General features: G+C 39.5%; 2 protein-coding genes across 3 annotated transcripts in view; one reads left to right on the forward strand and one right to left on the reverse strand.

Annotated features, from left to right (window-relative positions):
- LOC117820808 (glypican-6-like) overlaps nucleotides 1-16,436 on the forward strand; it is a 123,497-nt gene extending 107,061 nt beyond the window's left edge. For both annotated transcript variants that reach the window (XM_034694748.1, XM_034694749.1), the window contains exons 7-9: nucleotides 11,130-11,266; nucleotides 12,183-12,358; nucleotides 13,739-16,436. In XM_034694748.1, the coding sequence (XP_034550639.1) occupies nucleotides 11,130-11,266; nucleotides 12,183-12,358; nucleotides 13,739-13,944 (519 nt within the window). In that variant the 3' untranslated portion in view covers nucleotides 13,945-16,436. The remainder of the gene's footprint in view (nucleotides 1-11,129; nucleotides 11,267-12,182; nucleotides 12,359-13,738) is intronic.
- dct (dopachrome tautomerase) lies at nucleotides 16,041-22,350 on the reverse strand. Its single transcript, XM_034694750.1, has 8 exons — nucleotides 21,566-22,350; nucleotides 21,144-21,443; nucleotides 20,357-20,457; nucleotides 19,524-19,690; nucleotides 19,237-19,416; nucleotides 18,996-19,131; nucleotides 18,699-18,900; nucleotides 16,041-16,900 (listed from the first exon to the last, which is right to left on the reverse strand). The coding sequence occupies exons 1-8, from the start codon at nucleotides 21,852-21,854 to the stop codon at nucleotides 16,725-16,727; spliced, it is 1,551 nt and encodes a 516-aa protein (XP_034550641.1). The 5' UTR covers nucleotides 21,855-22,350; the 3' UTR covers nucleotides 16,041-16,724.
- Nucleotides 22,351-22,736: the final 386 nt, after the last annotated feature.

Here is a 22,736-nt window from a genome sequence, read left to right on the forward strand (position 1 = left end):
TCCTGTGTCCTTCGACACCTCTTTGGTCTTGGCCATGGTTGAGTTTGGAGTCTGACTGTTTGAGGCTGTGGACAGGTGTCTTTGTACAGATAACCAGTTCAAACAGGTGCCATTAATACAGGTAACGAGTGGAGGACAGAAGAGCTTCTTAAAGAAGAAGTTACAGGTCTGTGAGAGCCAGAAATCTTGCTTGTTTGTGGCTGACTAAATACTTATTTTCCACCATAATTTACAAATAAATTCTTTAAAAATCCTACAATGTGATTTCCTGGATTTTTTTTTCTCATTTTGTCTCTCATAGTTGAAGTGTACCTCTGATGAAAATTACTGACCTCTCTCATCTTTCTAAGTGGGAGAACTTGCAAAATCGGTGGCTGACTAAATACTTTTTTGCCCCACTGTATAAAGATAGATGATTGTGTAATACAAGTGTAGATTTTTCGTTGGTAGTAGTTGCTTTGTTCCTCTGATGACTTCAGTATACTTACTAGTGATGTGACTTGTGGTACCTCAATGACTACTACTGAAGGTGTGAACATCATGCATGCACTTTTTATTTATGCTGAGTGATGATGAACTTTACTGAGTTTGATGTTCATTTCAGATACCATTTTTTCCATCTTTATCAGATAGGAAAATACTGGAATCATCAGTGAACAAGATGAATATTGCTCTAGATGAGGTCATGTATAACAGCCAAATTCCACCAGATCTGTGTTCGGTCTGACCCTGATTCGTCACAGGTTGCTATTCTAGTCAATGTTTTAACTTCCATTGGATCCACTGCGTTGTGTTCCGGCTACGGCTCTGATCCAGCAGGTTGGAGCCCTCTGGATCAAATACGCAAGACTTCTGTTTTTGCCAGATGCCTGAGCACGATGCATCAATCTCAACGAAGATCAGGAAAGGAAGTCAGGCACCAAAACAAAATGAAAACATCTGGTTAATTTTCAGAACAAAACACTGTGTTATCACCAGATCATATTTCACTTAACTACAACAACAAACCATCATAATGAGCGGAGTCATGCCTGGAGTCAACAGGTCAGTTTTTTATTGGCTAATAAAGACAACATAGATGAGGAGAGAAGGAGGATAACCATTCATTCAGTAATTACTGCAGGAAAATCCCAGTCACATGACTCCTGCTCCATGCTCTGTTCTGAAAACGCAGCCGGTGGGTGTTGACGAACGCGAGAGCACGGAGCCAGACCGCAGCGGATCGATGCAGACCTGACAAGGATCTGGTGGAAGTTCCAAGTCATTTATTTATTATGGAAAAAGTAAAGACCCCAAGATTGAGCCTTGCAGCATCCCACAAGAAATTGATCTAAAATCAGATGCAGCACAATTCCATGAGACAGATTGCTCTCTTTTGTTGATAAGTAGCTCCTGAACTGTAACTACTCAATTCCATGGAAGTTTCTGCTGTAAAATATCATTAGTGACTGTAGGAAGCACTTTGGATCGATTTACAAACAGTCTGAGTGTAATTTCCTTGTTGCTAAAGGCTCTGTGATCTATCAGAAATTTGGGTGAGAGCCATTGATTGATTCAATCTCGTATCATCATACTGAGAGTTGTATGCTTTTTAGGATCGGGTTCAACAGCAATTTGTTTTTGTATATTGACAACTTAAGCATCAATTTATATAACTTAAATATAGCATAAATACCACTAAAATTACAAAGATAGCTGTGTTATTTTTTAAGTTTAAGATATAATTTGCTTTTCATAATATAACCTGACCTGATCAAACCTTATTAAATCAGCCTGAAGAGACCAAAGTTGTTGATCTGTCATTATGTGTGTGTCTCTTATAACAACATAGCTTCTGCTATTTTTAGAACCAACATTATTTTCTTTCCTTTTTCAAAGTTTTCTCAAGGTACACAGAGACTCACCGTCACATTCAATTAAACGCAGGATGAATTGTTCCTCCTACCACAGTTATGATAGTGTTGAAAGTTGAAATGAAGTTAGATGTATGGGTTGTCAAAGAACTCATATAAACTTGGGGCTCAGCTTTCGCTCTTCCAAGTGCAGCATCAAGACTAACTTTGACAACAAAGTCAGACGTTATTGCAGCAAATCCACTGTGATACACTTAGGCAATTACATTTACACGCAGTATAGACTTTGTCAAGGCAATAGTTTTAAATGTGAAATACTGTGTGCACTCATAAGTGATAAATATTCATTACTGTACTTTATTGTCTGAAAAGTTTCTGTTTCTTTTCCCTCAGTGTCTGACAGATCAGATTTAACATTAAGATGGATCTCACAGCATTTCAGCTACTGTTCTAGTCCGCCATATATAAACAAATACAAAGTAAAAGCCTTTCCGAATAACAATAACATTTCACTTTATGTCAAGTATCCATTCTCAGGAAGCGGCATAATAACCATCTCACAGTGCTGTCCCTGACAGAGCTGTCAGCCGCAGATATAGGAAAAAGATATACACACTGGCCCGGCTGAGGCTTTGTTGAGATGTCATGTTAAATCATGTTTTAGTATTCTGCTGTGGCAGCTTTATGCTGGGACATAATCAGCTGTAATCAAGGGAAACAAGGAGGGCGGCTCCAGCTGAGGGTTGAAAAAACAAGCGAGCCGACCCACAGAATGATTCTAAAAATGGGTTTATCATGAAGACATGGGCGTGTAAGCCGACGGCAGAGGACAGAACCCACCACTTGCACTGTCATATCAAACCACATTTAAGTTTGAGAGTGGTTGTGCTGTTTTCTTTTCCATGTTTTTCTCTGGTGTACCATTCCCATCTGCAGGATAAACAGCTGGGCGATGCCTTTCTCGTCTCATCTGTTGTGAAGTCACAGAGGGGAAACATATTTGCTTTGGCCCTCTGCTGATGGATATTGATTGGATGAAAACAGCCCACATCTATATGCACTCGGGTAGTTACCTGCTCTGACAGTCACCTTTTGAGGTGAATGTTTCCAGACAAGGACAAAGGAGAGCAGACAAAGGGGAGACAAGTGCTACTCAAAACATTAGCGCAGAGGTCGTTTGGTTTGTGTGCTTTGGGAAAGCCAATGTTATTTCTACTCTGCCGATTTTTTAATGCGTTAAAAATGCTTCAGAGCCAGATGGCACGTCTTGGTTGAGAGAATCTGCTGTTTATGGGTAGACCTGAACCAATGACTGTGCTTTATGACGTGTTAGACAGCAGATTAAATAGCCCAGTCCAGGGACAAACACCCAGCGGGCCTCAGCACCCTGATACTCGACACTTTAGCAGTTGACTTTCTGGCTGCATTACCACATAGTGCTCCCAAACTAAGAGAGGATCTTCTAGTAGTTTCAGGGATCTCCTCAGTCAACAATATAACTATCAAGAATGTGATGAAGAGGCAGTGCTATTCTTACAGCGGCCTTCCTCCCTGTGAGAAACTATTCTCTCCGTCCTCAAAGCGGTCACTGGTCAGGGCGAGATTTAACGGCACGGCCAAGGTCTCTGGTATGAGCAGAACCGACTCCCTGACCTCTGTAATTGAGCTGCAGGAAGAATACTGCATTCGTATCAAATGAAAAACTATTTTAATGCAGACAGGACGAGCAGTTGCCAGGGAAAATAAGTTGATCGAGGAGTTGTCTGCCCCTTGTGGTTTGGTGGCGAGACCTGCTGCTGCCGAGTCTATGATTAGATTGAACATGCACTCATTTAGCTCAAAGTTGCAGCAGCAGGATATGCTCGACAGTAACATCCCTGGACAGATGCAGGAAAGGGGTCTGATTGTTAATTTAACAAGAAGGAGGTGTGATTGCTTGTGTCGAATAGAGTGAGTGAGAAAAGAAGAGGATTAGCAGCTGACATGGCAGCCAGCTGTAGATCAACTTTGGCAGCAGAGTCTGCATCATGTGTTCCAAAAGAGGAAAAAGTTCCAATGTTAGCCTGTTCACATGTTTCTTTTTTACTTATTGAAAGGCAGATAGCTCATCCGGGCATGATCTCACGGCCAGATAACAGCTTTAATGCCTCTGACATTGTGCTGTCGCCAGGAGTGAGACTGCTGCTTCAAAGCCGGTGACACGTCAGCTTCTGATCTGAGAATAGGCAAGGGCATCTGCAAAAAATAAAATGAAACGCTGGTCATAGTACACATTTCTGTGCAGAGCTGAAAGGTGGCACACAGCTGCCACAGTGTTAACATGCAAACAGAAAAACCTCATATACTGCCTGTGTGAGCATTCAGCTGCATGCACACAGAAAGACCGGCGATATAAATAATGCAAGAAATACTTTGAGTGTCTGTAAACACACAGACTTTAAGCCTGCTAACACCATTATCTCATCGAGTCATGCTGTTGTTTTTGGAAATCATCATATTCTGTAAACACTTCCTCATGTTTGTCTGTTCAAGCTAGCCAATTAGGATTTTACAGCGGGTAAACACTGTACTGTATACTGTCAGTGTGTTGCATTGGCTTTATTTACAGTGAGAGGGAAGAAAAGATAATTTAAAGGTGAGGTTACTTTGGGATAATAAGCTTTCAGGCTGCTGCTCAGAACAGTTTAATGCTTAATTAATGTTGTGTTGCAGTTCGGCTGCTTGGTAAACTTCCTGTTTGCCTGTTGTTGTGGAGGCAGATGTAGCATGAACAGGGACAGAGCAGAATCATAGAACATTGATTTGGTTATGTTTGTGATTGAATTAATAACTTCTAAAAGATTGAATGCATGTGTGTCATTAGGAGACGTTGCAGCCATTACGGCTTATTTCCGTCTCTGCACTGGAAATGTTTAACACTGAAACAAACACAGAGGCTCTGGAGTCAAGAGGAGATGAGGTAGACTATACACTGTTATATAATGAAAAAATATTTATTTATTACAAAATAAATGTATAATAATAATAATAATATTGATATTATTACACATTTATTTGGTAAAGCGCTTTTCAGAAACTTACAAAAAAGTTATGGCAATAAAATAAAAAAAATATTAGAAATATCCTAACGGAGTGACAGACAAGATCTCTTATCCATAAAGCTCCTTAATAAAGTCGTCAGGTCATCAGTGCATCAGTGTCTGCCCCTATTTTCAACCAAACACAAACCCGCCACATTGTCAGCAAAAAAAGAAAAGCTTGTGCTAGAACCACACAGACTCAATATCAAACCCTGGAACAACAGACAGTGTTATCGCTACAGTCGCAGATGTTTGCCCGTAACAATCTAACACAAACTGAAACAGCAAACAGAAGATGCTACAGAAAAGATATGGGTGATTTTTATCCAAACATGGAGGCATGGTTCATGAACATTTAACAGCTCCATGAAAACTTGAAAAAGAAATCTCACCAGAAAAAGAGGATTGCACAAAACCACAGTTTGAAAAATGTAACCATGAAAGAGTCTCACTTTCATGTAGATAAATAGTTAACATTAGGCAGCATTGTTAATAATGCTAGAAGCAACACTTGCACATTCAGATCTTCTTTGTTTTCTCACAGTGTTTCTGAAACCTCCATTTCTTTTTGGGATAACGACTCAATTTCAAGACCAAGCGCCTTATAGGGAGGGAAGCATAGACTGTATAGATAATGGACATAGTATCCGTGACATCACCCGTCTGTTCCTGAGCGCTGTTTTGAAGCCAATCGACGACGGCAGCCATATTGGAAATGCTGAACTCAACCTAACGTCTGTTGAGTTAGTGTGAGGTAAAGAGGCGGGCTTTGAACCTCCTCGCAAACAGCTACAGTGTTACCGGCTGTCAGTCAAGTCAGTCATGTTCTTAAATGGGCAAAACTCGTAATCTTAATAACTTCTGAACTGTCACGTTAGAAACAAAAATCTGTGTGCCGATAGAGAAATTAGCTACTTTAGACCTAAACTGTTTTTTGAACAAGGCTGTAAACATGTTTATTAATGCTGCAAAGATTGTCTTTTTTTAATTTGTGTGTATGTGGTTTCCAGTGTTTCTGCAGCCAACCTCGACTGGAGGTTGCCGCTTGGAGGGAAGTCAAGATGATTCTAAGGACTCATGACTAACAGGGGCTCTAAACAAATTGGGCAAGGTGCCCATTAATATGTTAGTATGGGGCCCAGAATCCCTGGCAGTGCCCCCAGTTCAATTGAATCGTGGCCGAATGTGTGTTATTTATTTAAAAGGTATTTCAAGTGCTTTGCTATTTGAGTTTCATAACATAACTTTCAGAGTCCAAATAATCCACGATGACGCCTTCTGGCAGCCTATATTCGCTAGCAGTCAGCTGGCTGTGAAACCTTAAATGTCTTTCTTTGTCCTGCGATTGCTCAGAGAAAAACCAAAGACAACAGAGCTACATTGAGGAGGCACAGAGAGAGAGACAAAGTAAAGTAATATATTGATCATGACAGGAAGCCTTGTGACTGAGGGCTGAGAGAGAAAAAAATATGGCTGACGAGGAAAGAACAGAGCGTGCCAAGCAGCACCTTGCTGTAACTTTTGATCTTCAAGGTTCAGAACGATACTTAATCACGTCCGCTCTTCTTTACTTGAGACAGTCGCTCAGACAGCCACCTGCTGTTAGGGCAGCAAATGTGTTGTTCTTGTGCTGCTTTAAAAAAGTCACAGAAAAGCTCTTATTACTCATGTTTGAGTTGCATCAGCTTCCTGAAAACTTCAGGACCTCTCAGTTTAAGAAGTTTTTTCATAGTCTTTACAGCCTTACAATTTGTTGTAAATAAAGGTAAGTGAATATTCTTGATGAACGTACGTCTATAAACACTATTCAAAATGAAAATCCAGGTGACGTGCAAGCTGACGTCCCAGATACCGTTCTACTCTGCCTGAGAACATAGTCTTTAATATAAGAATATCTCTTTAAGATAAGATAAGATATACTTTATTTGTCCCCCATTGGGGGTTATTCTTTTGTTACAGCTCTTTCTTTGAACATCTACTTGAGTCTTTTCTTACATAATTGCAGAGACATTATATAAATTACCTTCAGGAAACATAGAATATAGATGCTGTGATGCATTACACTGAGAGGGAGTAAGGCCATGTACAGCCTGTGGGGCGATCATTCTTCATGTAGACCTTGGAGAAGCAGAAGATATACTCTCCTTTGTTTTAATCTTTAAGTGAAGAGTAGAGGATAGATGCTGATGAACTGTGGCTTCACTAATATATATTTATACATCTAAGAAATAATGGAAGATTATGGAAAAAGGAGAAATAGACTCAGGTTTTATGAAAGTGTTAAAATGTCCTTGAGCACGTTGCTGCTGAAGACCAGCGCGTAGCATTACAGCTCCTCAGGTGTGACTGTGTGAGTTTGGAGTGTGTGTGTGTGTGTGTGTGTGTGTGTGTGTGTGTGTGTGTGTGTGTGTGTGTGTGTGTGTGTGTGTGTGTGGGTGGGTGATTTAAAGGCGGAATTGTTAACTGCATTGTCCATTAAGGTTGACGAGCTGGATTTAAATGCTTTCAGACTTGTATTTCTTTAATGAGCATGAGCAAAATATTCAAGATTAACAGTTTGTAACACACTCAAATTTATTCAGGAACATTTATGGGCGTTGATATCTGTGTTACACTTTCATACAGCTGCAGACACCTGCATAGTGTTTTATTAACCCTTTATTAGCTTACTTCTTAGTAGTTATGCCCATTTCAGCTTGAAGTGGAAAGTTATGAGCTGTATTTTTGAATCCTTTCTCTTTTTCTGAACAAACCTTATCTCCATATTTGAAGATAAATCATTTTATATGACAATAATATTCCCACTCTAAATGTGAGCGTATATCTGTATCCTCTATGCAGTCATATTTCAGTCATTGTTTTGGGTTTGTGTCCGTGAAGAGTGCGTGTGCTGTTGTCGTATTTAGAAGCTGTGTCTGTTGTTACCCAGCACGGTCTGTAATAATCGTTTGTCTTTGCTTTACGAGTTCATGAAGTCATGCGAAGGAAGAATAATGACATAAATGATGATGGTGTGCACCTCCGATGCGTAAACGCTTCTATCAGCTGCCTTGTCAGCCCTCATTACAGAACCGTAGGTATCACACTCTGATAACACCTTTAATGTCAACAGAGATTGCAGCAGCTATCACACATCATGATTACAATCATCTTTTAGGGTGACGGTGAAAACAAATACAGTGCAATATCCTGATGTGAGTGAGGAGGGGGGGAGGCGTTCTGTCTGTGATCTTCATTGTGGTTTTTTAATGAGAATATTAAGCCTGTCAGTAATAGACAGCTGATTATAATGAGGATCTCTGCTCCACACACACTTCCTCTCTCTCACCCCTCATACCATCTCCACACTGGAATTATAATGTGAGGGAGAAGGTCCTCTCTTTGCAGCGGATTGTTGTGACATTTAGCAATACATTAATCATACATGTGTTTGACCCCAGTAATAGATCACATGGAGACTCGTGTGCAGTTTGATGTAGAGAAAAATCATTGTTAAACAATTTAAGCTAAATTAATTATAATGTATTTCCTCAATTTCATCCCTCCTCTGAAGCGTCTCTGGTTGCTCTGGTCCCACATTTCTCAGCAGCGTAGTGCCATCTAGTGTGCAGTGCACCTAGTTGCATGCCAATGCTGCTTTTTGCAGTTGTACTACTTATTTATGTGCAATGCAAAATGAAGTGAGAGCTTAAGTTTTCCTTTTTGGACAAAAAAAACTACATTTTTCCAGAATTTCATATTTTTTTCCTCCAGACATTTCAGATATTTGAGGTATTTGAGGTTCACATAATACTTTAATTTTATTTATTTGTCTTAATAGAGAATTACATACAACTACTAAGAGCATGTGTTGTTATATTTGGTTGAAAAAAGTATCTTTCATCATGCAATGCTCTGTAGAATGCATAAACAGCTGTTTTTATCCAGCAGTTCTGCATGCTTTGAATTACAACAAAATATAATAATTGGCAAGGCAAGTTTATTTATAAAGCACCATTCATACAAAGAGCAATTCAAAGTGCTTTACAGAGTTAAAAAGAAAAACAGAATAGTAACAATCAACAAAAACACACAGCAAACACTTCAAACATTAACATTTTATATGTGGCCAGTTATGTTTTACACCAATTGGTAAGAAAGTCATCTCAGCCAAGAAAAGTTGGACAAATCAAACTCTTTATGTATTTTTTAGAGACCCTAAAAGTGTGCTCCATGCTTATAGTGTAAGTGCTAATTAAACATTCACATTTGTAAAATGTGAGTGGGTCATTACGGGGTTAATTTAGACTTTTCCAGGCCTGGTTTTGCCAGCTGATCCAGACCAAAACTGTGAGTCTCCCCTCGTTTAACCAAACTTAATATGTGAGCTTTAGTCAAACATTGCCAGTCAATCTCTGGCATTGAGCGCAGCCCTGACCCTCTGGGCAGTATCAGAGCTGCTGAAGTGCTTTGGCATCAGTGTGACAGGATTAACACATCAAAAGCAGAGTCGAGGCCTACAGCAGCGTCACACAGGCAGTACAGCACCTTTCATGTTCTGCTCAGGTTCACCACAATTTCACGTAAGCCAACAGCAAGTCAGACGGAAAAAGATAATGGGGCCAACCTGCTGCTATCAGGCTCTCCCTCAGCTTCAGTGAAATATGTCAAATTCTGTGTTTGATGAAAGATTGGGAGTTCAACAGGCTCGAGTCAGGGAACGATATCTGACTGTGTCACATGGCCAGGATGCAAAGGAGCATTTAAGTCTGACACTGAAGCTGAAATTATTGCTGCGAGGCTGCATGGTTTTACTTTTTCATGATGCAAACATTAGATAGTCAACACAGAGGGGAAAAATTAAACCTGGATCATTTTTAGGGGGAGTGGCATGGTTAAAATGTCTCAGGGTTAAACTCCAAGTTTTATAATCCCTTGATAAGATGAGGTAGAAAGTGAAGGTGAGGCAGTTTTATAATCATGTTACAAATGAGATGTATCATGAGAGGTTTTTTAAAGAAGATAAAGGCTCAGTGAAAACACAGTGAACTTTACACCAACCCTTTTATTAAATATATTTAGGAAATATGTCTTCTTGGATGCTTCAATGAAGATATATGACAATATTTAAGAATGGCATAAAGCTTGAAGGCCTGTGGTAGAAATAAACAATTGGGCTGTTTGGGGAAATTGCCATCACATTTAAAAAAAATGGCACCGCTCAAACTCTGATTTATTCTAAATAGAATAGTTTATTCTGTTTATTAATATAACATCTGATTAAAAAGATACTACATTATTTACAGATGTTACAATTTTCAAGGCAAGAGCATTTTCTTATTTAGCTCTTTTAGTGTACCATAATTAAAAATGATCTGTTAGCATGAATGAAATCAAAACAATATAAACAAGTGACGAGTGATAATCGGATTTAAAAGCAAATAAAACGACCAAAAAAAGGGGGAAAAAAGCGGAAAAAGGTGCACTTCAATGTCCTGTGTGTTTATGACAGACTGCTTAATGTCTCCGAGTTTGTCTCTGTATGTATGTGTGTGTGTGTGTGGGTGTGTGTGTATATAATTTGTCTATATATATTTCCCTGCACAAGCTATTTTTTAATGTTGGTGTATTTTGTCATGTGTGTGTCAGTTTATGTTGTTTTTTTCTTTTACTGTGTGTGTGTCTGGGTTGGTTGTTTCTCAGGTTGTATTGACATGAAAGGTTCCCCTTTTTTTCTACATTTCTATATATTCACATTTCTCCTCTCTCCCTGTAAATATGGGACTCTCTCTTTGTCTGTTATGTTTAAAAATCCCATGTGTATTTTCATTTTTTCAAGGAAACCGTTCACTGCGTACACTCTGATATTTGGGGCATGAGGTGAGGAAGTGTAGCTCTGACTCTACCTTCCCAGCGTGTGTCACATTGGGAATAGTGTGTCTCCTCCTCTGGCACACAGCTCTGTGTATGCCAACCCTTCTCCACAGTCTGGCTGAGCTCACTGAGTCTGTTCAGAGCTGTTCTTAATTTAGGATATTACACTGAAGACAGGGTATTAGTTTATCGAACGTCTCTTTTTAGGGTCAGATAGCGTTTAAATTTCCTCTGTGTTGTCTGTGATTTTCAACGGCAACTCTTTAAGCTTTGTCAAACCACAGATTGTGTTTGTTTATACTGCTTTTTTTCCCTCGTGTAATGACCCCTTGTCTCTGCTCAGGTGGTTGACATAAAAGAGAAACTGAAGCTGTCAAAGAAATTTTGGTCCAACCTGCCTGAGGCGATGTGCGTGGAGGACAGAGTGACCGCTGGAAATGCCAGCGATGAGGACTGCTGGAACGGACACACTAAGGGCAGGTAAGTGCACCAGGACCTAGGGGCTCATGCAGGCCAGAACAAAAAGTCTGTTCACTCAACTCATTTAATCAGTGTAATCGTAGAACCAAGGACCTGATTGTTTACTCTCACTGACCTAAATGTAGCCGTGTTTACGGATTGGCCTACTTATTCTGTGATGTAATACAAAATGTGGTCTCCTGAATACGGATTTGAACATTCTCAATTTAGTGTTATGATAACTAACTTGGATTATTTATTTGCATTTTTGTCAAGAATTATATTTTCATTCCACACTCGAATCTAGATCCAGCAGGGTGTGTCCCTTTAATGTCTTCATGAAGAATGCATGAGCGCCTTGAACGTGCCTACAGCAGCGGCTAAGATCACACTAAATTGATTTGCGTTGCTTTTATTCGAGACATCAGCTGTATGATGAAAAAGATGTTCAGCATTCATGAAATTTGAATTCTTCAAATTACCCCTAAAGCTTATAATATGACCATATATATTGCTCCTGCATGTGGCAGCTGCTGCTTTTATGTGACCAAAAAGAAAGGATCAGTCAGACTTTACCTCCTCTTATGGTTCAGGGGTGTATATTAACCCAGAATGATGTGGGCTTAGGGAAAACAAATGCTGTTGTGTAAGTGGATTTATGGAATGCACTCACATGACAGCTTGATGCGTATTTATCAAACAGGAATGCAGGCAGCTGACCATGTTTCCTCAGGAGAAATATCAGAACGTTACTCAACTTGATGAGGTCAAGTGGAGATTTCTCCTGCGCTATTTTATCCTCAGTGGTTCTCAAGTGCTACATGATTTAAAGAACACCACCGTTCAGCTTGTTTCTAGCATTTCCTAAAGAGTTACATTTAAGAGACTTCAAATAAAAAAGGTACATTACATTTTTATTTGTATTTTTCCTTTAAAGGTACTTCCCTGAAGTCCAAAAGGATGGACTCACAAACCAGGTGAATAACCCAGAGATGGTTGTGGACATCACCCGCCCAGACACCTTCATCCGCCAGCAGATCATGGCTCTGCGGGTGATGACAAACAAGTTAAAAAACGCCTACAACGGCAATGACATCTACTTTCAAGACTCAAGTAAGCACTTTTCCCTCTTTTTCACAGGCACAATGCGTCTTTATTTCTTACTCAGGATTCTATTCTTAGCCCTGCCCTCGCTGCCCTGGTCGGTCAAGTTCATGCTCCTGCTTGTCAGTCATCTTGACGAGCTGTCTGCTTTGAAATGCTACCTAACCTTGTGGCAGAGCCAATCAGCGTCAGTGAGAAGGCCGAAGGAGCAAATAATAACCACAGGCTGTTTGTACTATGAAGCAATGAAAAGCCTGTTATGGGCTATTTGGAGGCAACACATTTAGTGTTTGGTGTTTTCAATGATGTGAATAACCTCAAAAGAAGCCAAACACCGAAAGAAAAAATCACTGTTGGCATTTGGATTTAATGGGCTTACAGAGTCACAACACAAACACTCTAATACTTGTATTATATGCATGTTGTAATGGATTGTTAAACCTGTATTAATAGTGTAGCTAGCCTTGGTAGTGGAAACTGGCTATAATCAGTGTTTTGAAGTAATGGACTATCACCTTAAAAGATGACCTGCTTAGCTCGTTAGCATATAGTGACATTGGAATTTGTGTCGCCTTAATAAGTGTAAAGCCCTGAATTCACTCCCCTTTTAGCTCTGTTTTGGGTCTCAACCAACTCCTGAAAAACATTAATTTTACTTCTACTGTCTGTCTCATCACTATCATCGCTCTCTCTCTCTCTTATTCTCCCCTATCCTTATTTCCAACCCAAACTTGGTTCAAGCAGACGGCTGTCTAACATGAGTCTGGTTCTACTTGCAGTTTCTGCCTGTCAAACGGAAGTTTTTTCTTGCCCCTGTGACTAGCTAAATACTGTGAGATGCAATGCTCATGGGGGATTAAGATGAGATAAGATTGAGTCCTGTTAGTAAGAGGGGACTGGATCATATCCTGTTTTGACATTGGGTCTTTGTCAATCATTTAACATAGAGTAGGTCTAGACCTGCTATGTTTGTAAAAGTGTCTTGAGATAGCATTTATTGTGATTTGGCGCTATACAAATAAAGATTGATTCGTTAATACATGGTTAAATGCTTATGTATGTTCACCAAATTTGTGATGTACATCTAACACAGATAATGAAGTGTACATTTTAACTTAAGTTTCAGGCGATCTTTGCGGTGTTACTTGCATACATTCATATCCCAAAGGCAGTGTCAAATGCTATTTAAAGTGCAGCCCTAGAGCTAAGTGTACAGCGCACTCTGGGTTTGTCAAAGCTGGGTGTGACACATGACCTTTAAAGTGAAGTCTTTCAAACCCATGCAGTCATCAGATCACTGTTATATTTTGACAAGAGTAGTAACTGGTTTTTTTTTTATCCTGCGTTTTGTGTGCTCAATCTGGCTCGTGTTCTGTTATGCTGTTGCAGGTGATGAAGGCAGTGGGTCAGGCAGCGGCAGTGGCTGCACAGACGTCTGCCCCACAGACACGGACGATGCCGCCACTGAAGCCCCGGTGGTGGAAGCCGACCGCAGCGGGCCCGTGGATGATTCTGCCCCGCTCCGTGCTCCCTCTGTAGCCCTGCCAACCATGCTGGCCCTCTCAGCCCTGGCACTCCACCGACAATGGAGATAATGCTGGAGGAACCAGCTAAACATGGACAGCAGGGTTCTTTTTTTTCATTTTTGCAGTTTTTGTATTCAGGCAGATTGGAGCTACAGTCGAGCAGACAGTATCCAGGCTGCCGGCCTCACAGCTAGAAGAGTCTGCTCTGAAAAAAGAGAGCAGTCATGCATCACGATTTCCCACTTTCCCAAAGATCGTACAGTGCCATTCTTAGACTTGATATTTTACGGCATCACTCCTCCATCTAAACCTGATGCCGGCCCCACAAACTCTGCTTCAGAGATGTCTTGCACATATGGCAGGTGTTAATGTAGGTCTCCATGTGGAAATTTATAACACGCACTTTGATTGTTTTGAGTTTTTTAATGCAAAAAACTGTTTGTGTGTTTAAAAATGTTGAGAATGTGGTTATTTGATGCATCAAAAAGAGGCACTTGATAACTTTTAATATATGTTTAACAGGATATTTTGAGAAATATATAAAGGGTGATGATCTTAAAGGGGAAAATTCAGGAACATGAGGTTTCACCATTTCATTTTAATTGAATCCATTGTCTCCATTGTCATTAAATCATGTGCCAATCATTGATTTTTGGTTATAAGAAATATCATTATATTCTGATATTTATCTGAGTTGTCATAAATCCATGCAGGCTTTAAACATGTCTTCATTATCAGTTAATATTTCTCTGGGTCTGCTCATAGTTATCCACTTTAACTGTTTAACAGCCGCCTTGTGCTAAAACTCACATTTTGTAAAAAAGGAAATGAAAGTTTAGACCGGCTTTTTTTATTATGCATTTGCCTTGCAACAAATTTATAATCTGCAAATTGTTTGTATATCATGCTGGTTTCTCAGGCTCGGCTTCAGGAGCAGACAGCCTGGACTGAATTAACATGGAGCAATGACCGACATAAAAGAAAGAGGGGCATCACTTTACAGAGATGCCAGCAGAGGAATGGTGGTTCTGTAGTGTTTTGGGGTGCAGGTCCTGATCTCTAATTTGTTTATGCTAGAGATGGATGATAATCTTAAGTAATGTGTTAAAGTAAATAAATTCTTTAACAGAAAGGGTTTAAAGAGGTGCGATGTTACCCAATGTGTCTCCATCTTACCACTAAATAGCATCTGAAACCTGTGTGCCAAGTCAATAAATAAGGGTATATACAAATTGTATTTCTCACAGATATCCAAACTACTCGTAAAACATAGTGCAATTTTATTATAGAGCCTTATAAAGGACACACTAACAGGGACATCACCCAATGGTATACATGGACATGGACCACAATTCAATATAGAACCACTATCACTGAGGAAAGTCTTGTGCTGCTGTAATGTTGATGTGAATTAACTGTAATTAGAGCTTATAAAATTCCCTCTTGCATTATTTTGTCTTTGAAGAAGTATAAATTATTTTATTCCCAGGATTCCTTTATTTGCACAAACAGGGATGAATGGAACAAAACAAAGGTGGCACTTTGGTATATGTAGTTTTTAGCCAAAGCTTATCAAACTACATTCACAGTTTGAATAAACTAGTCATTAAAATGTGCAATGTAGTGATTGAAAAAGCTACAAAGCTGAAATACTAGTGAATAGTATTAAAAAGTGAATTAAAAAGTAGATTTTTGTATTTCTATTTTATCACCACAGTTCCGTAAAAGGTGCAGGACTTATTAAAAAAGAAGTGGCAAACAGCACACGGTGGTTACTGGAAATGCAAAGAAAAGGCACCTAAATTTATCTGTAAAGCTTGAATGGTTGTGTCTGCAGCACAGACAGGCTTGAAGCCAACCACAGTCACCTGTGAAATGAGAATCTGTGGAGACCGGACAGGCCTGAATGCTCTGCTGAAGCTCCTCAGTAGAGCGTACTTACAGAGAATGTGAGAGGCCTGGCACTGCTGAGGAGGGCGGACAAAAAACAGCCGCTATGTACGTCCACTGTTCTCTGAGAGCCCGTCAGCCCCATAGCCACCGGGCCAGCTAAGCTTACATATCCACGGAATTAACCAGTGTTACGCCCTTAGCAGTATATACATGAATATGTGTTGAGCTTTTTTTAATTGTTACACTCATGACAGCTTTTTCATCAGCATTGCAAGAAGAAGAGGTGATGTGTCAAATGTGTCATTTAAAATGATTCTTTATTATGAATAATGATCTTACAGGATGCCCTTTTTATGTTTTGTATCATTGAACTTTTCATGGTAATATTTTTGCAATAAAATATTGAAAATAGATGTCTGTTCGGACAAATTACCTATAAAATAGAAGTAGCAGGAAACGCTGTAAGACAACATTTTTTACAATCAAAGCATTGCAGTATGAGGTCAAATCCTAATGAGGTAAAGTTAGTTACATGTTTGAATTTGAATTCAAACCAAGAGGGCAGAGGAAGTAGTACAGAAAATATGCCTTATTGTTTTTCAGTGCAATTAAGATGATTACATTTGTGTTTTGTTACTGTTCTTGACAATAAATATTTATTAAAAACATCCAAATAGATCTTTATTTGTGGTTTTGTAAAAGAAAGTCAACAAACCGGTTTAAGTTTACATTCATTATGATTAGTCCCATATGAAACCTGTGTTAAATTTCTATCATTACTTTTAATTGGCTACTATCTGATTTATACTATTCTATTTAAATTACGCTTGAAAGCTAGACAGTTACGTTTTTTATTTTTTTACAGGATTATTTTCCTCTTGCCCACAGAGCATTTCAGATCAGCTGCTCCATCTCTCTTAGGTATGTAGAAGGACTGAAGTGCGACAGGTGAACATCTACGCCTCCTCTGTGTACTTTCTAGTTGTGAAGTCTGCTTTTATCAGAGGTTCAAAGCCTCTGTTTCTCCGCTGACGCAGCCAGAGCACAAAGATAAGGAGAAGCACCAGGAGACCGATGAAGATTCCCCCCAGAGTAGAGCCCAGCACAAACACGCTCGGCCCTCCATCTGCCTCTGCAAAGAACAAGTACAGGTGCATATGTTCATTATCATACACTTTTTTCTGCACTCAAAAATCAAATAACAATGACAGTAAGTGTGTTAAAATAGAAATGTTAAAATCACAACAAAGAATACAGCTTTGAATACAGCAGTGACTTGACATTAATCAGCTAGCTTCAAAGCTAATGTTTCTACTGTTGTTTACACCTCAAATCCCAGTCTGTGTAGCTTTTACACCACTACACTTTACATCAAAGCCAGTAACAAGCCTGTATTTTCAAGCTAATACAAAATGAAATAATGACACTGTCATTTACAGGCTGCTGATAATTAGCGGTATTAGCGCCCTACTTTGGTAGGAAGGGCAATCTTTTAGAGACAACAATGTTCTAGAATAATTTTTTTACTAATTAAAAAAAAAAATTCAAAGAAGCTTAACACTCAGTTTTACAATTTGTGTTACAGAGATAAATTGTTTTATTACATCGACTTTGTAATAGGCTAGATTTTGTTAACTCTAGAAAGAGCCATGCTAGCTTTTTGACCCTTTTTCAACATTTCTGCTAACAGGTTGGTCCCGTTTTTATGTTAATGTCACCTGCAAGAGAGTGCTGACAATGTTAGTAAAACCTTAAAGGTTTGACCTTCAAAATTTTGTTTACCTTTTAACACTTGATAGCTTTTAGCCTCTGTGTCTCTATGTCACGCTAATTGACTGCCTGATCGAGTCTTATGCTTACCGTACAAATATGAGTGTGGTATCAATGTTGGTAAGCATTAATGGTTTAACTTAAAGCTAGGGTTGGTAGTAATGGAAAACTAGCATGAATTTGAATGTAGCATTTCCTCAGGACTCCGTCTAACCCCTCCCCTTCTCCCCTCGTAGCTCCTCCAAAACGACAACCCCGCTCACATGCACGAGCACCACTGATTCACGTCCATATGATGATGACTGATTCAAAAACTGTCCTCAGCACATTGTTTGTGTTTTGCAGTACGTCAACTCATGTCTCACTGGATGGGATTTGATTGGTTTCATAAATTGGAACCTAATCACGGCAATTGGTTGGTGTTTTCCCAGGTTTACTCTGGCTGTAGATAGCAGATTTTTTTTTTCAACTCTTTTTTTAAGAACACATTATGTATTAATTGCCATTGGGACATAAAGATCATTTTAACCAGTATAACAAAAAGTGTATCTAAATCTGACAACCAACCCCAGCTTTAAATGATTTTGCTTGCTTGGAAAGAGCTAGCCTTGCTGTTAGCACGATATTAGCCTTTTTGCTAAGTTATGCTAACAAGCTATTAGCTCTTTTTATTTACCAAACTTATATGAAAGCTCTAAACGTTAGTAAACTCAGAGTAAGACTAGCTGTTTACCTCCTTTCCCACCTTATTCCACATATGTTGCTTGGCTAAGCTAAGCTAACGAGTTGTCTCATATTGACTGCATCAGTATGACAGCGGTATAATTTTTAGTAAAGGCTAACTTTGAAGCTTTGTTTTCTTAAGGCAGACCCTAGTTAACTGTTTCCTACTTAATCCAGTCTTTATGCTAAGCTAGGATAACGAGGTGCAGGTTCTAGCATCATAATTACTTTATTGATTAAAGATTATGTTAGCTTTGAACGGACCCAGGTTTGCTGTTTGCTCCTGTTTACAGTCTTTCAACTAAGCTAAACTAACTGGCTCTAATCTCATATTTACTGCTATTAATCCCATTTAACTCTTAGCAATAAAGCATTTAATCACATTGTAATGTCAAAGCAAGAAAAAAGGGGGGAAAATGAAAAGTACACTTGCTTACCATCCAGGACAACAGCATAGGAGTATCCCAGCTGCTCAGATGGAATGTATATGTCCTGGTTTGTGATCGCAGGGAAGAAGGGAACCATGTTGTAGTCCTTGTTGTGACCAATGGGGGCCATCTCATCTGGGTAGGTTGCATTATTGGGAGCAAACCTTTTCATCCACTCGTCAAAAATAGCATCAGTGAAGGCATGGAGTACCTGCAAGTCAAACAACCAGAAACACCACAGTGATTTCAGTAAAAACCACAGTTAACAGTGTCTTTTCAGAGAAAACTTTAAAATAAGAATCTGACCACAAAGATGGGGTCGTTGGCCGCAGAGTGAGACATGGAGCTGGTTCCGTTGAGCACATCGTGGACCAGGTTGTGAAGGTTTGTGACGGAGTCATCAAGTTGTCCATCTGGCTTTTCATAGCCTTCAAGAGCATTTCTGTCACAAAGCAACAAATAAACTTTTCAAAACTTAAAAATTGCTGAGTAGACTGAAATAGCAGACACACAGTTCAACAATACTTAACATACATATGGGCTGTACCTAAAACTGGAGGAGGAGTTTGTGTAGTATGGAGGGCTGTCAAAGTCTCTGATTCCAAGACAGCTTCGGACATCATTCATGGTGGGCAGAGACATGTTACCTCTGTCCGGTATTCCTCTCTCAATGAAACCCTCATTGGTGCCATTACAGAGTGTAACCAGACGGTTGTAGTCATCCAAACTGCAAGAGAAAACCATCAAGATATTGAATGTTAAAGTACTCTATATTGTTTTCATCCAATAATCACAATCTTTTTCTCTTCTGTCTGATTTTTTTTTTATGTTGACCTGTTACATATTGTCCCCCATCGGGAGAATCTGGACTGGCTGCTGATGAAGGAGGGGTTGTTGGGGTCTCTTCCTCCCAGCATGGAGTCGGTACACACATCACACTCTGTCTGCCCTGTGGCAAAGTTCCAATAGGGGATTGCAAAGTTTGGATTGCCAGTCAGCCTCTGGGGAGATCAAATAAGTTTCTGATTGTTACTTTAGATAGGTGATAAATAGTTGTTCATCAATAAGGCTTTTAAGCAGTAATGTGTCCAGGGGGTGGCCATGGATGGCATGTTCTCCTCTTAAATCTGATAAGTCACCGCAGGTCCTACCCTACATTCCTCAATTATGGTTGGCTCTCTGCAGGACTTAAATGAAAACAAGGCTGGTAGTAGCTTTTGTGACATAAAAAGTGGCACAATTTGTATGTGTTGTTACTCTGAAATGTTAAAATATGTTAAATCAAAAACAATCCATCCACACAGAAATATAAAATATGTCTGAAACCTTTTTTAACAGTTGAGAAATGAATGTAGACAAAGAGTGTTCATAAATGCTAATCAGACATGTACTTCATGTCTACCCTGCGTCAGGCCACCCTTGGGTAAGGCCCCCCCCCCTAGTCAAAAAAAGTGTGGACACACCCCTGCCTTGATAAGTACAGTCATCTTTTAACTGTGACTGATCTAGTAAGTCTAGAACAACCCTCACTTGTGAGAGAATACCTCTGATAGGGTGAGTCATTCACTTCAGTATTTACAACTAATCATTTGGTTTTAAATATTAACTCATGTAGTTTTATCGACACTATTCAGTCATGCCAAAAAATATCATAGTTGAACACACACCTGCAGCTCTCTTTCCAAGGTGAGGAGGTGATACCTGTGCCAGGTGATGAATGCTGGTCCTTTATGGGAGAAATCAATGGCTTTGAATGGGCGACCAGGACCTGTAGGGAAAACAAAGTGATCCATGAGTTAATCTATGTGATCACAAGACATTCATGTGCACATTCCACACCAATAGCTGTGAAAGAAATATTAATACTTTGTAATCCATCCAGCTCTGATTTCCCACAAAAATCCTCTAAGTCAAAGTAGAAAAAATGAAATCAAAACACAACCTCCTACCCTTATCAAAATACTCATGGAAAAATAATAAAATAATATACATAAACACAGTAAAACAACCTTTACTTTCAATAACATCAATATACATTTTACAAAGATTTTAAGATTTTGGTTAAACTCTTATAAATTATCCAACTTCACCTTAAGATGTAGCTCTTTTTTAAAATTGTGGATAAAGATGTCATATTAACACATAATTTGTGATTATGTGAGATGTCCCTGAATATTGCTTAAAGTAAGATTACACATTTATTTCTAAGATACTTTAATATTCCTATAAATTGACCCCAAAATTCAAATATCCCTGCAAACAAGCCAAGCACACAAATCTACCACTTACAGTAATTTTTTTGTTAATGATTTCTAAACATCATTAAATTTTTCTTATTATATATTTTTCTGGTCATTTTTGTGATTATAATTCCTTCATGAACTTAAATGAGACAGTTGACCACATGAATCAACAATCTCTTATAGTATTATATCAAGAAATAACATCATTTACCCAGCAGAGTGTCTCTGACAGAATAGTAGTGCTGCCAGACAAATAAGTCATAAATAGAGATGTTGGCAACTTGGGGTTCATTGCCGTTTGGTCCTAAGAGTCCCAGCCAGTGCTCGGTGGCAATAACATAGTCTGGATGGATGCTGGTCTTAGCCAGGTCCAGAGCATCAAGAAACTCCTGGAGCTCCTGGGGGGTAAGGGAATGGATGTCCTTTCGCACCACAGGGGTCTTCCTCTGGTCACAGTTTGGTCCTATCCAGCCAAATTTACACTGACCACAGTCAAAGCCTGAAAAGTTTCCTGTAAAACAGAATGTAACTCCACTTGTTAGATCATTTCTATGCAGAGGATTTTTTAAGTTTAACATGCATCACTGTCTAGCTCACTTGAACGGCATTTTTATAACAGTATACAAGACTCACCATTACATCTACATGTCTGGTTGAAGAATTTGGTCGGCCACCTCTCTCTGTCATCCACATTCCTCAGACTGTACGGTCCTCCCCAGGGTTTCTCGTCCACTTGAACATTCACACAGCTTCCTCTCCCCTGCAACACGCCACACACGTTGGCAGGATCTGAGCCCAGAGCAGGGCAGCACTGCTTGGACAGGATCCCCGGGACTGTGCAGCAAACGCGTGGAAACTGAGCCTCGGCAACCTCCGGCCAGAGCAGCAAACACAAAAGACTAAGACCCAGAGCGTTCTTCATATTTCACCTGTTTGTTTCCGCAATCAGTCAAATCAGTTTGTGCCTCAAATTAGAGCAGAAATGCGGTCGATTAGTTCCCCCAGAAGAGTGTGGAATCTCAGTCTGCTACGGTCCACAGTTGTGTATCTTGAAATTAGATTCAGTAATAGTTTTAAACATCAGTGGAAACAACACTTAAAGCCGAATCATGTTGTGTTCCACTTGGTTTCATGCACATTAAGAAAGCCTCTAATTTCTGCTCTTGCTTTTGTAGAGCTTTGGAAGGATTAAGCCACTGGTCTTGTGATCATCACCTGACGGCAGAGCTGGGAGCTGGACTCAGATCTGGGTGAATAGGGAGGAACAGCCTGGAGGGACTATAAAGTGTTGTGTAGCGACTTTGTTCCAAAGACTGAATTGTGTCTGATTTCATGCCTTGTGGAAAGTACATGACAGAAAGAAAGAAAAACATATAGGATGACACATCAGACGTGTCTTTGATGAAACAGATTGCAATTCCACCTGTAGCCACATTTAGCCAAATGTAAAGTACAGTATATTGAGTATTTATGTATGAAAAAAGATGATGATTTTTGTACCAAATTTTAAGAGAAATATTGTCTCACTGCTCTTTGATTTATTTATCAAGTCACCCTCAGTTCAGCTTCAAAGCCAGGCCCCCAGTGTAAACTGTGGTGTAAGTCTGCATGGGGGGGGGGTAATCACTTAAATCCAGCCACAAATGAGTTTCAGATCTTTTTTGGAACTTGTCTTTAATGAGGGTCTACTCTTATTGTCAGTCAACTTTCCACCCGAGGTCTCAGCTGACACCCTTTGCTGCACATGTGAGCTGAGGAGAATGTAACTGTAAGCACTGTCTTACGCCCTAGTTTTAAAAGATCC

Source organism: Notolabrus celidotus, chromosome 10, assembly GCF_009762535.1.
Source record: "Notolabrus celidotus isolate fNotCel1 chromosome 10, fNotCel1.pri, whole genome shotgun sequence".
Classification (NCBI taxonomy): Eukaryota; Metazoa; Chordata; class Actinopteri; order Labriformes; family Labridae; genus Notolabrus; species Notolabrus celidotus.